Genomic DNA, 17,736 nt, shown 5'->3' with positions numbered 1-17,736 from the left:
CTGCCACTCGGATCGCAGATGGGATCGACCTGGACGAGTTTGTTGCGCCTTCCAGCCCTCTGCGGGAGGGGTAAAAAACTTCTATGCTCGATGATTTGAATTTGCCTCGGAATGCTGAGTGATTTTTGTAACCGCCAAACTTTAACAGGCTTGATGCCTGAGCACTTCTGGGTCTGTAGGACGTTATCCGAACTGGATTTGCCGTTGAAATACATTTTCTTCTTTCGGACAACCATCTTCTTTGGGTTGGAATATATACTAGCATCTGTAATGCTCTTTTGCAGGTTGGACTGAAGCACAAATTGCAGTCGACTTGTGCTCGTCATGTTTGGGCGAGTGCTGGGTTGCAACCAAGCCTCCGAGTGAGAAACTTGCTCTCCACTCGGAAGGATTTTAGAAACTTAGGCAAGCGTTGGGCTGCAGCTAAGCCCCCGAGTGGGAGGTTTGCTCTCCACTCGGTAGGATTTTAGAAACTTAGGCAGGCGCTGGGCTGCAGCTAAGTCCCCGAGTGGGAGGTTTGCTCTCCACTCGGTAGGTTTTTTTAGAAACTTAGGCGAGCACTGGGCTGCAGCTAAGCCCCCGAGTGGGAGGTTTGCTCTCCACTCGGTAGGTTTTTTAGAAACTTAGGCGAGCACTGGGCTGCAGCTAAGCCCCCGAGTGGGAGGTTTGCTCTCCACTTGGTAGGTTTTTTAGAAACTTAGGCGAGCACTGGGCTGCAGCTAAGCCCCCGAGTGGGAGGTTTGCTCTCCACTCGGTAGGATTTTCGTGGCACGGCTTTGGAGGAGAAGGTAGAAGTCAACCCGCGCTTCGTCCTCCTTGCGGAACGCACGTTGTGTTTGTGACATAGCTTGGAAGGAGGAAGCAGGGGTTGACCTGCGCCTTGTCCTCCTTGCGAAGCGTACGGTGTCTTTTATTCTTAGGCGAACACTAGGTTGCAGCTAAGCCTCCGAGTGGAAGACTGGCTTATCACTCGGTAGGATTTTCAAAAACTTTGGCGAGCCCTGGGCTGCAACTAAGCCTCCGAGTGGAAGGCTGGCTTACCACTCGATAGGATTTTCGAAAACTTAGGTGAGCACTGGGCTGCAGCTAAGCCCCCGAGTGGAAGGCTGGCTTACCACTCGGTAGGATTTTGTTTTAACTTAGGCGAAACAGATTCGCAGCTAAGCCTCCAAGTGGAAGGCTGGCTTACCACTCGGTAGGATTTTTTTTACAAGCTTAGGCGAAACGGGTTCGCAGCTAAGCCACCCACTGGGGGGACAGATTTATGAGAGCAAAAGCAATAACAATTACCAAGAAAATTATGAAACTCTTGTCTTTGATGAATACACTACAGGAGTACTTTTATTACAACTCATTCGAGTGAAAAACTTAAGTATAAAAAGGGCGGAGTAAGTCCGCGTTCCATGCTCTGGGCTCGTCAATCTGGTGCTCGACATTGTAAAGGCGGTATGCCTCATTATGGAGAACCTTGGTGACGATGAAGGGACCTTCCCAAGTAGGAGCAAGCTTGTGTGGTTTCTGCTGATCCACTCGGAGAACTAAATCTCCCTCCTGGAAAGCTCGACTCTTCACATTTCTGGCATGGAAGCGATGCAAGTCCTGCTGGTAAATGGTCGATCGGATCAAGGCCATCTCTCTTTCTTCTTCTAGAAGGTCGACCGCATCCTGTCGGGCTTGCTCTGCTTCAGCTTCGGTGTAGAGTTCGACTCGGTGTGCGTTGTGAAGCAGGTCACTTGGAAAGACTGCTTTAGCTCTGTAGACCAAGAAGAATGGAGTCCTCCCAGTCGACCGGTTTGGCATGGTCCTTAATCCCCAAAGCACCGACGGAAGTTCGTCGACCCATGCGCCAGCTGCGTGCTTGAGGCCGCGCATCAGTCGGGGTTTCAACCCTTTGAGAATTAAGCCATTTGCTCGTTCTGCTTGCCCATTCGACTGAGGGTGGGCGACTGAAGCATAATCGACTCGTGTACCCTGAGATGCGCAGAAGACTCTGAATTCTTCGGAGTCGAAGTTTGACCCATTGTCTGTGATGATACTGTGGGGAACTCCATATCTGAACACCAACTCCCTGATGAAACTAACGGTAGTGCCGGCATCCAGATTCTTGATGGGTTTAGCCTCAATCCACTTAGTGAACTTGTCGACTGCTACCAATACATGGGTGTAGCCGTTTCTGCCTGTTCTCAGTGGTCCAACCATATCCAACCCCCATATAGCGAAAGGCCAGACGAGTGGAATGGTCTTCAAGGCTAAGGCGGGTTTGTGCGACATATTGGAGTAGAATTGACATCCTTCACACTTGTCGACTATCTCTTTCGCCATCTCATTTGCTCTGGGCCAGTAAAAACCCGCTCGGTATGCTTTAGCCACGATGGTCCGAGAGGACACATGATGGCCACAGGTCCCCGAGTGGATGTCGTTGAGAATCATTCGACCTTCTTCCGGTGTTATGCATTTCTGGCTGACTCCAGTCGCACTTTCTCTGTACAACTGTCCCCTCATGACGGTGAAGGCTTTGGATCGGCGGACGATCTCTCGAGCCTCTTCTTCATTCTCGGGGAGCTCTTTCCTCAGAATATAAGCGATATAGGGCACTGTCCAGTCGGGAGTGATGACCAGAACTTCCATGATTAAGTCGACCACAGCCGGGACCTCGACTTCAGTCGGATCTGTGGCGCTTTTTGGCTGCGGGGCTTCCTCAGTGAAAGGATCTTCTTGAACCGACGGCATGTGAACATGCTGCAAAAACACGCCACTCGGAATGGCTTCCCTCCTAGAACCTATCTTCGCCAAGTCATCGGCTGCTTGATTTTTCAGTCGGGGAACGTGATGGAGCTCTAATCCCTCAAATTTCTTCTCCAGCTTTCTGACTGCATTGCAGTATCCAGTCATGGCTAGGCTTCTGACGTCCCACTCCTTCATCACTTGGTTGACCACTAAGTCCGAGTCGCCGTAGACCATGAGGCGACGGACGCCGAGTGAAATGGCCATACGCAACCCGTACAAGAGTGCCTGCTTCATTGTTGGAGGAATCAAAGTGAATCTGGAGTACATATCTGAGCTTATCTCCTCGGGGGGAAACCAAGACCACTCCGACACCGGAACCATTCAGCATTTTGGAGCCATCGAAGAACATAGTCCAGTGCTCCGAGTGAACTTGGGTCGGTAACTGCTGTTCAGTCCACTCGGCGAGGAAATCTGCTATTGCTTGGGACTTGATAGCTTTCTTTGCCTCAAATCTGATATCTAGGGAAAGAAGTTCAATTGCCCATTTTGCCACTCGACCGGTTGCGTCTCTGTTGTGCAGAATCTCTGATAAGGGGGCGTTGGTGACGACTGTGATAATATGGTCAGAGAAGTAATGTGCAACTTTCTTCGTGGTCATATAAATCCCATATACAAGCTTCTGATAATGAGGGTATCGCTGCTTGGATGGGGTCAGGACTTCGGAAATGTAATATACTGGGCGCTGAACTTTGAAGGCTTTCCCTTCTTCTTCCCGCTCTACCGTAAGTACAGTACTGACGACTTGTCCTGTGGCTGCAATGTAAAGCAGCAAAGGCTCTTTGCTGATTGGAGAAGCAAGCACCGGCTGGGTGGAAAGCAAGGTTTTTAATTCTGCAAACGTTGCGTCAGCTTCAGGAGTCCACTCGAACTTGTCTGACTTCTTCATCAGTCGGTAAAGAGGCAATGCCTTCTCACCGAGACGAGAGATAAATCGATTTAAAGCGGCCAAGCAACCAGTAAGCTTCTGAACATCGTGCACACGCACGGGTCGTTTCATTCGGAGTATTGTGCCTACTTTCTCTGGGGTTGCATCGATTCCTCGTTCGGAAATGAGAAAACCGAGTAATTTTCCACTAGGAACTCAGAATGTGCACTTGGATGGGTTAAGCTTGATATCGTACCTCCTGAGGTTGGCAAATGTTTCAGCGAGGTCAGTCAGCAGGTCGGAACCTTTCCGTGACTTGACCACAATGTCATCCATGTACGCTTCCACATTCCGACCGATTTGAGTGAGCAAACACTTCTGAATCATCCTCATGAACATGGATCCGGCATTCTTGAGGCCGAATGGCATGGTGACATAATAGAAGCACCCGAATAGGGTGATGAAAGCCGTTTTGATCTCATTGGGTCCAAACAGACGGATCTGATGGTACCCGGAATAAGCGTCCAAGAAAGAAAGTCGCTCACATCCCGCAGTCGAGTCGACTATTTGGTCGATGCGGGGAAGAGGAAAATGATCTTTCGGGCAGGCCCGATTGATATGCTTAAAATCGATGCACATGCGAAGCAAATTGTCCTTTTTGGGGACCATGACGACATTGGCGAGCCACTCGGAGTGGTAAATCTCTCGGATAAACTCTGCTGCTAGGAGCCGAGCCACTTCCTCGCCAATGGCCTTCCTTTTCTGGACGGCGGACCGTCGCAGATGTTCCTTCACAGGTTTTGCCTTTGAATCGACTCGTAGACGATGCTCAGCCAGTCCCCTGGGTACACCCGGCATGCCAGAAGGTTTCCATGCAAAGATGTCCCAGTTCTCACAGAGGAACTGGATGAGCTCTTCTTCCTATTTGGGGTCGAGTGTTGTGGGGATATGAGTCGGAGCAGCGTTAGGGTCGGTCGGGTGGATGTGAACGGGTTTTGTCTCACCGGACGACTGAAACGCTGATTCCGTAGCGGGCTTTTTGGCTCGCAACAAATCACCCGGGTCTACATTCCTTTGGTGTTCCTGCCACTCTTCTGCCACCATCTGAGCATCGGCGATCTTTGAGCCTTTTTGGAAGCACTCTTCTGCCTTCTTGCGGTTACCAGTGACTGTGATCACTCCCTTAGGGCCAGGCATCTTTAGTTTGAGGTACACGTAACATGGTCGAGCCATAAAACTTGCATAAGCTGTCCTGCCCAAAATTGCATGATAGGCACTCTGGAAATCCACAACCTCAAATGTCAGCTTCTCTTTGCGGAAATTCTTTGAATCACCAAAAACTACATCAAGAGCAATCTGGCCGAGTGATGCGGCCTTCTTGCCAGGGATGACTCCATAAAAACTCATGTTGCTTGTGCTCACTCTGGACATCAGAATGCCCATCCCTTTCAGCGTCTCAGCATACAGTATATTCAAACTGCTGCCGCCATCCATCAACACTTTGGTCAGTCGAGTGCCTTCAACGATGGGGTCGACCACCAGCGCTTGCCTCCCAGGGGTGGCTATGTGCATGGGGTGGTCAGATTGGTCGAATGTAATGGCGGTCTGAGACCACTTCAGGTAATTGGGTGTTGACAGAGCAGCCATATTCACCTCTCGGTTTATAACTTTCAGTCGGTTTTTGCTCTCAACATCGGCAAAAATCATCAAGGTGGAATTGACCTGCGGATATTCCTCATCACTATCCTCCTTGTCCTCAACCTTGTCCGACTCTTGTTCCTTGTCCTTGGGCTGCTTCCCTTGGAACTGCTGTATCAGGAGTCGACACTGTCGAGTGGTATGCTTCGGGTAAATGAAATTATCATCTTCGTCTTTCTTTGTGTGGATGTGACATGGTAAATCCAACACGTCATTTCCTTCTTTATCTTTTACTTTCTTGGGGTTCCAAGGCCCCTTGGGTTTCCCTTTGAACTTTCCTTGGTTCAGGGCCAAGGCTTCTCCAGGAGCGGCTGGCTCGGCTTTACGCTTTTGCTTCCGACTGGAATTTCTGCCTCCGGTGTCCTGGGCGACTGACTTGTGCTTGCCACTCCGGAGCCGATCCTCTTCCTCACCATTGGCATATTTGGTGGCTATTTCCATCATTCGACTCAGAGACATGTCTCCGGTTCGACCAAATTTCAGGCTTAGCTCTCTGTACTTTACGCCCTCCTTGAAGGCGCAAACTGCTTGGTGATCAGATACATTTTCTACTGTGTGATGCAGTGTGATCCATCTCTGGATGTAATCCCTCAGAGTCTCATTCGACTTCTGTACACAAGATTGCAACTCTGCCAGTCCCGCCGGCCGCTTGCATGTTCCTTAGAACGTCCTGACAAACACTCGGGAGAGGTCCTCCCACGTGTAGATACTGCTGGGTGTCAACTGATTCAACCATGCCCTGGCTGACCCTTCCAACATGAGAGGCAGATGCTTCATGGCCACCTCGTCATTTCCACCGCCGATCTGAACAGCCACTCGGTAGTCTTCAAGCCAAGTATCGGGCTTGGACTCACCGTTGAACTTGCTGACTCCAGTCGCCAACCTGAAGTTGGGAGGAATCACCGCGGCTCTGATGGCTCTGCTGAAACACTCTGGTCCGGAGACGTGCACTCGGCTGCTAGCGGGTACATCTCTGTCATTACCCTCTCTGTAGGCTCTGTTCCGGTCGACCAGACCTTGAACGATGATGGATCTTGCATCAAAGCCTGGTTCCCTGGGGTCGACTGGAATTCTTCGCCCGCCACTATACTGGCGTCTGTCATCCTGCTGTCGAGGCATATATGATCCACCCCTCCGGGGAGGAGTGGGCACTCGATGTCGATCGTTGCGATCGACTCGGTGATCATCTTGCTCATAGTTCCTGTACTGATCGTGTCGGTCGCCATGCCCTTCACGCCTCGGGGGTGATCTGGGGCTATGAGCTGACTGGACAGTATTCGCCACCACGGACCTGCTATGAATCCTGTTTCGCGACTGCGACACAACCGAATTCTGATCTCCAGCTGCCTGGAGGAAATCCCTGATCTGCATCAAGCCTCTGCCAGCCTCTGACTGAGAAGGTTGAATCGACTCTGCTATACGTGTTGCAGCTGCCAAATTCTGGATTGGAGTGCGGTATACCTGAGTCGGAGGTTTAAAGAGTTGGCGTCGACTGGAGTCTGGAATCCGTTGCCGCGCGCGCTCGTCGAGTGCCCGCTGAAGGTTCTCCAGTCGAGTGCGCTCAGCCAGGTTGGCCAAGCACGCGTCCTCTAAGGCGCGAGCCTCAGGGATTTCTCCAACGATCGGAGTATGAAGCGCATCCATGTTCCGGCGGCGAAGCTCTTCCCTCTGCTGCGAGTCGAGGGGCTCGGGGCGGTACTCCTCATGGTCGTGCGATGGGCCGCCTCCTCCGTTGCCTCCCTCCGCGCCAGGAAAGCCGGGGGGAACGTGCGGCCCATTGACCATCAGGACCTCCGCCGCCGGATCACTGCTATCGCATTCGGATGCAGTCTCTGCGGAGCCAGTCGACAGGTCGAACAGGCCGTAGAGAGATTCGTCGGGCTCGATTGCCGCGACTTGGGCAGTGGTCGACTGGCGAGCCACTGCGTGCCTCACCCACCGCTGAATCCTCGACCGACCAGAGCGCTTACGCCGGCGGGAAGCTGGGAGGGAGGATGACACGAAAACCGGCCGATACTGAGTCGACGATTGCCGCAGAAGGACACCGCGGACACATGCTCGAAAGTGCGTAGATCCGTGGACCGGGAGCGCATCCACGTCGAGCGGAGCCTCCTGCAGCCAGGTAGAGTCGTCGACGACGAATGTGAGCGTGCCGAGACAGATCTCGCGGCCCTCAACCAAAACTCCATCTGAAACCATGATGATGGGAATTGAAAAAATTGCAACTTCTCCAACAAGTCGCCAAGACACCTGCCCCACTGTGGGCGCCAACTATCGTGGTTCTAAGTCTGACAGTAGAATGGGGGGTAGGTATGGAGAGGCAAGATCTTAGCTATGGAGCAGTTGTGCACACAAGTGTTTTACGAGTTCAGGCCCTTCTCGGTGGAAGTAACAACCCTACGTCTCGGAGCCCGGAGGCGGTCGACTGGATTATGTGTGTGAGAGTTACAGGGGTGCGAACCCTTCTACCAGTGGAGGGTGGTGGCTTATATAGAGGACGCCAAGACCCCAACGAGTCCACGTAGCAGAGGGTTAAAGTACATTAAGGTCTGGCGTTACTGGTAACGCCCTACATAAAGTGCCATCATGATCATTAAGACTACTTAATTACAGACCGTTTGGATACAGAGTGGATCTTGAACTCCTGGTGGTCGAGTGAGTCTTCATGGTCGAGTGTCTTCAGGTTCGTCGAGTGTCTTCTAGTCCGTCGAGTGAAGTCCCTCTTAGTCGACTGGAAGACGGCTTCTTCTGAAAGATGTCCTTGGGGAGAGTACCTTGGACAGAGTCATGACCCTACCCTAGGTACATGACTTCATCATGTGGTTTCCTTGTTTGTGTCCGGTGTGGAGTTGTGCTACGCTCGCTGTTCGCAGCGAGGTAGATGTGGTTGTATGGTTGTATTTCTCTCCTTCTATAAAGCTAAGGTACGCAATTTGCGTACCCTCGAAAAAAAGAAGATAATTTCGGTTTGAGAGGGAAACATATCAGTTACTTTCAAGAACCAACTTACTGTTTCCATTTATGCTCTTCAACAGGATTTTAGGCTTATGGTATCCGCGAACTATTTATGTGCTCTCGTAACTTGATTTGAGAGGGAAGAGTAGGACCAGAACTTTTGGTCTATGGGTGTATATACACCCTATATGGATTTTTTTAGTAATGAAGTAAAAAGTCAAAAGATATCTTTTTTAATAAACTTGACCTTCCATTGTACTTGTGAAAAAAATTCCACAAAAAGAAAACACCCGGTTGACTTCTTCTAAGAAAACAAAATTTTGTTCAAAATAGTGTGAATAGTGACCTATAATAACAATGAATCTTGTTTTTTCCCCTGAAGTCAGTGCTGGTTTTTTATTCGTAAAAAATTATATACTAGTGCAAAAGGAAGTCAAGTTTATTCTAAAAAAAACATGTAAACTTTTTTTCCAATAAAATCCCCAAATCAGGTGTATATACGTATTTACCGGGAAGAGTATCACTTCTTTTTATAAACAAACTTATCATTCCATCTATGCTTTTCAAATGGACCTTAGACTTCCCTACCCCATGGTAAAACTATATTATTTATGTGTTTTGGTAATTTAATTTTGTGAGAAGGAGGCTTATCACTTTTTCTAGTGTACCAACTTAACATTCCATTTATGCTCTTCGATTGGATCTTAGACTTCCACTTCCCATGGTATCGGAGAATTGTTTATGTATTTCGGTATACGCGTGTGACCTTGTTAAATGAAAATTTGGGCTGTGGAAAAATTATCAAGCGTATGAATTTCTTAGAAAAGAACAAATATTTAGTATTTTTTTCCTTTTTCACAATAGACCTATCTTAAAAACTAAAATAGGAAACATATCAACAAAACTAAGACGTACATGACAATTGTTCGATATGTGTTTCGCACAATGACAATGGTTTAAGCCTTCTCGAAAAATTCTTTCCAAAAAAATAAGAAAAGGTGTACTGGACACTGCAAATGATAGTTTTCTTTGTCATTTACAAGAACGTAAAAAAATTCATTGTTTTATTCATAACCTCTGGCTGCGAGAATTTCTTCTCGTAAGGATTTTGCAAATTTCCTTCAGATTATTTTTGTTTCATAAAGAAGAAGAAGAAGGAGAAGGAGAAGGAGAAGAAAGTGCCTGAACGGAATGATGTATCGTCTGAGGCTGAGGCGACGTTGCCCTGAAGACAATGATGTATCGTCCGGGCAGTTGTTTTCATCATCTGGTATGTCTAAAAGCCAGGATATATTATCTTATCTCTGTAGCCGTCGGTCGAATCGAAAGATCAGCCACGGCAGACAGTAGATACTTATCCTGGTCGCACCCCCACGAACGCAGGCATACACCCCCCCTCCATGCATACGTGCAAAACAGAGCAACGTTCATCAAGCAAGAATCTTCGTGGAGCCACCTCGAGATGGACACTACTGAGCCAAAATGCTATTACTGTATTTATCAATCGCCAGCCCGCAATAATTCTGGAGCCTGCTTTTGACCAGCTTCATTGGAGCTGCTGAAGGTTCTAACATGTGCAAGTTGCATATTTATACATATGCAGATGCAGCTAGTGACTGGTCGGGCATTCCACCCGGTAATATTTTGGGAGAATATATGCTTCTGCTCAAGCCTGTTTGCTACAACTGTTTTTGATCAAAAAAATCAAGTAGCATGTATCACCACCGTCCACCGTCGACAGCCCTGACCTGATAATGATTTCGTTGTCGCTGCTGCATGCCAAAGTTAAGAATCTGCCTTTCGTTTGTGCTTTTGCATATAGGTTTTTTTGTAGTATATATTCTTGGCCATGGATGTCAGAATCCGGCGCGGACGGGAGGAGATAGGCCCAAGTTGGGTTGCATGACAACTTGATTCGAGAGGGTAGCGTACCGTCTTCTGTTTATGAACCCACTCATCATTCCATTTATGTTCTTTCAGTGGATCTTAGGCTTCCACATACCATGGAATCGAAGAACTGTTAATGTATACGTTTCTTCGCTCAGCTGGTGCAGTTGTTTTTGCGTAAGTGATTTCAGTATTCTGTGCTCTACGGTGACATATGCACACCAGAAGAATAACAGACTAACAAGTGAAGTTGTCTAGATGAATAATTTGTAGTACTACACAACAAGGTTTATTAATTTTTGGGTGGTAGCTAAATATTCCACTGGATGCATCTCTTAGAAATTTCATTTTCCCATTTTGGCATTTTCCTATAAATAAACTGAATATATGAGTTCAAATAAAGAAAGTACAACATACCAATGAAACTGAAATGGACACAATCAACTTAGCTCACGGATAAAAACAAAAAGTTACATCGCTATGAAGAGCTACGTGAGTCGTTCACCTCAAGATGTGATAATTTAAAATTGGTAAGCACACTATGTGAGGGTGGAAGCGCGCGGGGGGTGGGGGTGGGGGGGGGGGGGGTGGGGGGGCACTAAGTTGTTATGATGTCCACAAGGTGTTCATCAACCCAACCAGTCCTGATTATGAACGGAAAAAAAAAGCTAGCAATGTCATGAGCCGCTCCGTACACCTCCCTTGGACAATTAGCAAAGACAACTTTCCAATTGCGCCTGAGGTCTCGAAGCAATCCTAAAAAAATAACCGTTAACGTGTTCCACCTTGTGAATTTTTTTTAGATATTTTCCTTTTTCTAATAAGAAAAACAAAAACAAAACTGAACAGAGGACAATCATGGAATAGTCTTTTTCTTGCAGAGCTAATTATTCTCTAATATAGAACCCCCAGTTGTTTCCATCATCTCATATCTTCTAAAGTCGTGATATCTCATCCCTACAACCGCCGCGCCGATGAATACAAAATACCTAGTCATTTGTCAGGCCGAGCTTTAAAAAGACCAACACTCGAATCCCTAGCATGGCCAACAATACAAACAATGATATTCTTATTAAAATATTAATTTAGCCATTTTAGGAATATAAATACGCACATTATTATGCGTTTTTATATTGAATCCCTAGATTTTGGGTATTTCATGCTTTTGTCGGGCTTCCAGGACATGCTTCAAGTAGAAAACTGGAGCCCTAGTCCGGCCCGAATGTCGGTCTTCCGGGCTCAGGCCATTAGGTAACCTTCCCATGCCCAGATTTAATACGAAAGACCCACTGCTGGAGAAGGTGCTCATCGCACCTGGCCACACATTGTACACCGACATCTCCGGCACATGAATTTCACCACAAAAGTTACACCCCATATTTGAAAAAACAGCAACATTATTTATCAACCACCTATCACGTACTGAGCAAAAACTACAGATACTGCATCTATCTGCCAAGATTAAAAAGTCGACCGACATAGCTAACAGTCCTAGCGATATCTTGTGCATGACCAGTTCACGTAGTAGTACGGATGAGTGACGAGTGTTAACCCTGACCTCCTCGCTGGTCAGTGCTGATAACAATTCCCTCATTGCGTTGTAGTCAGCAGAATCCAGAATCTGCCAATCTTATGGGCTTTTTGCATTAAAATGTGGCATATGTTCTCGGTCGGACATGGTTGTCAAAATCTGGCTAGCGCCCTAGAGACGGGAGGAGATAGGGCCGAGGTAGGGTGCTAATTTGATTTGAAAAGAACACATATCATTCTTTTTCTAGGATCAAATTATTATTCCATTAGTTCGCTTCAAGTGGATCATAGTCTTTCACACTTCCATGGCATTGGAGGAGCAATCTGTATGTGTTTTGGTGTACGTATGCCGCATTGTCCCACAGAAAATATATTCCCATCGGCTTTTCCAAATGTACTAACGATCGACAGCTGACAGCAGAAGCAATGCATCAGGCTAGGTAAGCAAGAAAACGTTGAATCCCTGTCATGACAGGGCCGGCCGGAAAATAAGATTTGGGTGGACAAAAAAAATATATGATAGAAAAGCCATAATTGTTCCATTTCAAATTTTACAGAAAATTTAGAACAGACAGATCAATGTCAATAGCTCACATCAATCACAGTTCTACAAAATGACATGTATCTTCTTCATATACAAATTCGTTGAAAATTGGTATAGAACAGTTGAGGGTCGTTAAAAACACAAGCGCACATCTAAAAACATGCAAGTCCTTCAACTACATATGCAGAAATCAGAACCTTGTTTTTCACTCCACTGTATCTTGAATTGCAAAATTCGCTTCCATACTAGCCCACACTGAAGTTGTTATTTTTTTCCGGTCAAGTGTTATATATGCTTTAACTATTGTATGCGAATTTTCAATGAACCATATTCTATATACAACAGTTAAAAGCACTATTGTAAGATACGGTAAGCATCTATTCAGCATCTCAGTTTCTCACATTAACTTCGCAAGAAAGTGGCTTCAATCCTATTTCTATATATTAAGTACACATGTGTTTTGGTGTGAAATTAACATAAATTTCATACAGTCGACGCAAAATATGTTTTATTCGCATTGACAAAATCTCACTTCTTAAATGTTATAGCTTGTGCTGAAAACACAAACTACCTAGTTCTTGGCTATCATATCCCCCCCCCCCCCCCCCCCCACCACCACCAAAACCCCCACTCTATTTAATGAGCTTGGTATCAAGAAAGGTTGCCTTTTAACTTTCCCAAATTGCCAAAATGGAGGGACAATTTTGAATCAATGAGCCGCGGCGCACATCCATTGGAATTAAAGGAATACATTTTTCTCGGATATTTGTTTTTGTTGGGACTAATTTTAAAACCATCGGCAAAGTCGTGCACTAACTTGTTGGAGCTAGATTTTTTGATATTATTCTCTCATCCAAAAAGTAAGATATATGCTGGATCTTATGGCCAACACGCACCAGCTTTGTGGTGATGGATTCCCAATCTTTGCAACTAACTATCTGTAGAGAGCGACATGATGCTCTTAAAATAACTATATAGCTAGCTACCTCCCATGTACTATTAGCTATTTTTTTTAATATTATGAAGAATGGAGATTTTTAAGGTACACTCAAGACAGCAACAACCCAACATTACCGCATCAAATATGTCGGTGATAGAACCAAGATCATCACGCCCGCAAGAAGTTGGTTTTTTTCTTTTGAAAAGGAGGTTTTCCCCTACCTCTGCATCAGATAGATGCATACGGCCATATTATTGATAAGCAAAAGGTCCAACAAAAGTCTCGTAGTCTCAAACAAAGGAACATGTGCTCAATAAAAAGCACGAAAACAAAAACAGGACAGCCACAACCAGCAGGCAAAAAACAGATAGAAAACTAAACACCTATCCTATTACATGACCGCCATCCGAACCGGTTGAAGATAGCCCGTGCTACCGTCTCCCATCGGATAGATACAGTAACCAAATGCTCCCTGGTCTCCGTTGGAGTGAGTAGCGATAACATACGGATGAGTGTAGTGGCCCTGAAGACAACCTGCAAGAAATGAATATTTGTTGTTCTGTTAAAAACCAAATCGCTTCTGTAGTTCCAAATTGCCCATAGTAAAACACATACTCCTACACGGATATGTCTCGCTGTTACTACGTCAATCCCATCTAGCCACGTCTCAAATAACGTGTTAATGGAATTCGAAGGAGTTATATTACGCAAGAAGTTGGTTGAACCACAACACTAGTAGAAAGAATAGTTCTTTGCTATTTTGTGGTGTTAATAAGAGTCAACATCGCTGTACATGCACAATTCAAAGCTAATAGAACTTGCTTAATTTGGTGTAACAAAAAGCTTTCATTCACTAAGCATGGATTATATTTTTCAAAATGATAGAAGAGAAACCTCATTCGGTATCTGCATATGCCTCAACTTTAAATACGAGAGCATACATGTATATACATGAATGTATAGATGCACATGTATTTGCATTTTCTCTTTGAATCTTTGAGCGGGAGAAGGTGATGAAGGATGCCAAGGCGATTCACGACGCAAAAGGGCCGAAAAGATAGAAAGATAGATCCCCCACTTCCAGGGGACAGAAATGTTTATTCCTTTCTCCAATGGACCCCCTCCTCACTCTCGTGCTTCAAAATTCCTCTAGTTTTTTCCCCTCCACTCGTATGCACATTATCATCCTCCTTCCCGCTCCCACACAAAGCTAAATCCTCCTCGACTGCTATAAGTAGCACCTGTTCTCACACCTTCTTCCTCATCTATCTCACCAGCAGCCAAGATCCTAGTGTATCGTCGAGCGACATCAATGGCCTCTCTGTCGATGAGCGCGGGGTGGACACCGAAGCAGAACAAGCTGTTCGAGCAGGCGTTGGCGGTGCACGACAGGGACACGCCCGACCGCTGGCACAACATCGCCCGGGCTGTCGGCGGCGGAAAGTCGGCGGACGATGTCAGGCGCTACTATGAGCTGCTCGTCCATGACATCGCCCGTATCGAGGCCGGCAAGGTGCCTTTCCCCGCCTACCGTCCACCATGCCCCGGCACCGGCCACAACGCCAGCTACGAGGCCGACAGGTACGACCGCCATCGCTGTGTTTCTTATCAGTTATGCATGGGCTTAAGCTGGAGTTAAGCAGGTAATTTGTGTGATCAGGTTGAAGCATTTAAAGATCTAGCTAGGCGGTAATCGGGTAATGGGCAAGGGATGATACACACTACACAGATGGACTGAACGAAGAAGCATGTGCGTGCATGAGGGTACCTTGTAATACTTATAAGCGTGTGCATGGTGTCCATGACTCCATGTCATATGTCAATGTATACATGCACGACTAGCGGGCAGAAAAGTCTGCCGATTATGCAGATGCATGCATGTTCATAATACTCTAGTGGCTAGTGGTCTATAAGTATGTATACGTGAGATCGACTTGTCTCCTTACTCACATGGGTTTAAGTTATCTCCTATATATTCTAATGTACAATATTAATATTATCCTTATATTATTGTCTGCACATGTAACCATATGTCCATATCAATGGAGAGATAAATTGATGTTAATGTCAAATATGTTATGCACACACATAGTACTTTCTTTTTTGCGAGGGACACACACATACTACTAATACAAAGACAAAACAACTGCGGTGTGTTTCACGCTTTAATCACATACTCCCTCCGTCCCAAAATTCTTGTCTTAGATTTGTCTAAATACGGATGTATTAAGTCACGTTTTAATATTAGATACATCCGTATCTAGACAAATGTAAGACATGAATTTTGGGACGGAGGGAGTACTTTTTTGGGGAGCATTTACGGCTTAGCATCTCGTTGAGGTGCCACAGAGGCAGTGGAGATCATGAGTATATATGTTAAGATAATATTATGTGACCAAGGACAGAGAACACGCACCAATTAATCAAATGGTAGAGTAGAACCGAGAACAAATCACACTACCACAAAGCACCCATATCATGCTAGGGTTGCTACCTCTCCTCGCATGCGTTCATCGTTGTTGTTGATAGTGGAGCTCTCGCAAATATTGGGACACCAAGTCCGGGCCATGGGCTACCTCCTCCCCTTCCGCCCATTGAAGTCAATGGTTCCTCTTCCACTCGGTGGAACCGCTCCAACATCCCCTTTGATGATGGTGGAGCCGCTTCAGGTTGTTGTGCTTGGATCACACTAGGCAACCGTTTGTTGATCCTCAAGTGCAAGGGTTTCCAGAGGTAAGCCCCCCCCCCCCCAAGTTGAGAACTGTTGTAGGAATAACTAATTTACCTGGGTCCCACCCTTTCCTATGTGGAAAAATGGTCAAGACGAAAACAAGTCAACAAAATTAAAAAACAAGCCCTTCATGGTCAACAAGTCAGAGGAAAATTCAAAGTAAAAGATAAGGGTGACTGAAATAAAAGAAGAGCTAAAGGGACCAAGTGAAGAATTCCCCTACACAGCCAAAGCGCATTAGGGTAGCTAGAGGGATGGCTCGCCATGGACTACAAACCCTCCAACGGGGTCACTAAATCGCTCACAACTATTTGGATGGAGGACATTTTCTGCCATTCAACGGCGGTCACCAAAATTGTTTGGACTAGCTAGTCACGATGTTCGATATCCTGCAAACCGACAACATTGGGACCGGTTCAAACAATTTTGCAGTGTTTGCGGACTTGCTAAACAATGAGATCTGGAGACATTCTCGGAGGTGATGACAGCTTGTGTGATCATGCACAACATCATCGTGAAGGATGAGAGTTATGGAGTTCTCCATGGTCTGGATTTTAAAAAGAGGATGATCCTATTAAGCTTCCAGAGCAGAATCCGACAACATTTGAGGATTTTCTCCAAATGCATCATCAAATTCGCAATCAAGGAACTCATGTGAAGCTTGAGAATGACCTGGTTGAGCATCTTTACGATTTTTGCGTGGACAATTAGAACGCGTATCTGACAAACTTGAATTCAAACTTTAACTTTTTTATTTCAAAACTTTATGTTTGAATTGTAATACTCCCTCCTACCATATTCATTTTCACTGATTTAGTACAACTACTAAATCAACAACAATTAATATGGATCAGAGAGAGTATTTTTATTTGAAATATTCTTGCATTGGAGTATTCCTCTTTCAGTTGCTTATGAATTGTGTTGTTTATATTTGATTATTTTGAGTACTCCGGATATTAAAAAAGACCTGGGAGCGGACATTTGGTTCCTACGGTTGGATGGCCTCCACACATGTGGTGAGGTCCATTTTGATGATCCGCATTGGAGTTTCCCTTACCAAACTTGACCTATATATCCTTCCCCACATATTACTGTCATGTGTAGCCTTGGTAATTTATCAAGGACCTCTACTATATAAGGTCCTCATGGGCATGTAACTCACCCAATTCACTTGAGTAACTCATTCACTCTCACTTGAGTAACTCAAGGGGAGGTAGAACTACTATGACACTTAGCCTAGGATGTTTCAGGATCTGAGAGGTAGCATTGTCAATGTTTTTCTTCAGTTGAGAGTAAGGAACACTTAGCCTAAGAGGGAGTACTTGTGTTGTACACTCTTGCACGAGCTGTACGGCCTTGCTCTTCTCTCTGAAGAAAACATGATGGGGTTGCATTCGGCACTGACAGTGATCCGTGACCTGTTCCAAAGTGTTGGTTTGTTTGAACTCTGCATTGTCTGTTTTCTCTAGTCTAGTGACCAAATTGTGTCTGAGCTTTGGTCTGTGACAGTGTTTCTAACTTGTAAGCTGCACACACGCACACATTTCCAACTAATTGTGGGGGGTGAGCTCATCAAGCATGCAACATTTGAATTGCGGTTCAGCGATTTGTGGTATAACCACTTGATGAATGAAATCTGAATTTGAGTAGTGTCTCTGAGGCCAGGCCCTGGCCCTGGCAGAGTTTGTGTGAAGAAACTAAACAATCCAATCGACAAAATAATTACATCCTTTATCATATCACATGTGTTCGACACTCCTGCACGAACTTAATTTTGGCTATCGTTAATTCTAGGTCAA

General features: G+C 45.9%; 1 protein-coding gene across 1 annotated transcript; it reads left to right on the top strand.

Moving 5' to 3' along the window:
• Nucleotides 1-14,461: 14,461 nt before the first annotated feature.
• On the top strand, nt 14,462-15,211 carry LOC123148200 (protein RADIALIS-like 3). Its single transcript, XM_044567568.1, has 2 exons — nt 14,462-14,787; nt 14,867-15,211. Exons 1-2 carry the CDS (start codon nt 14,519-14,521, stop codon nt 14,886-14,888), a joined length of 291 nt encoding a protein of 96 aa, XP_044423503.1. The 5' UTR covers nt 14,462-14,518; the 3' UTR covers nt 14,889-15,211.
• Nucleotides 15,212-17,736: the final 2,525 nt, after the last annotated feature.

The sequence above is a fragment of the Triticum aestivum genome, chromosome 1B (genome assembly GCF_018294505.1).
Source record: "Triticum aestivum cultivar Chinese Spring chromosome 1B, IWGSC CS RefSeq v2.1, whole genome shotgun sequence".
NCBI classification, from domain to species: Eukaryota; Viridiplantae; Streptophyta; class Magnoliopsida; order Poales; family Poaceae; genus Triticum; species Triticum aestivum.
The sequence above is the reverse complement of the archived record's forward strand: the minus strand, read 5'-3'. Positions and strand labels throughout refer to the sequence as shown.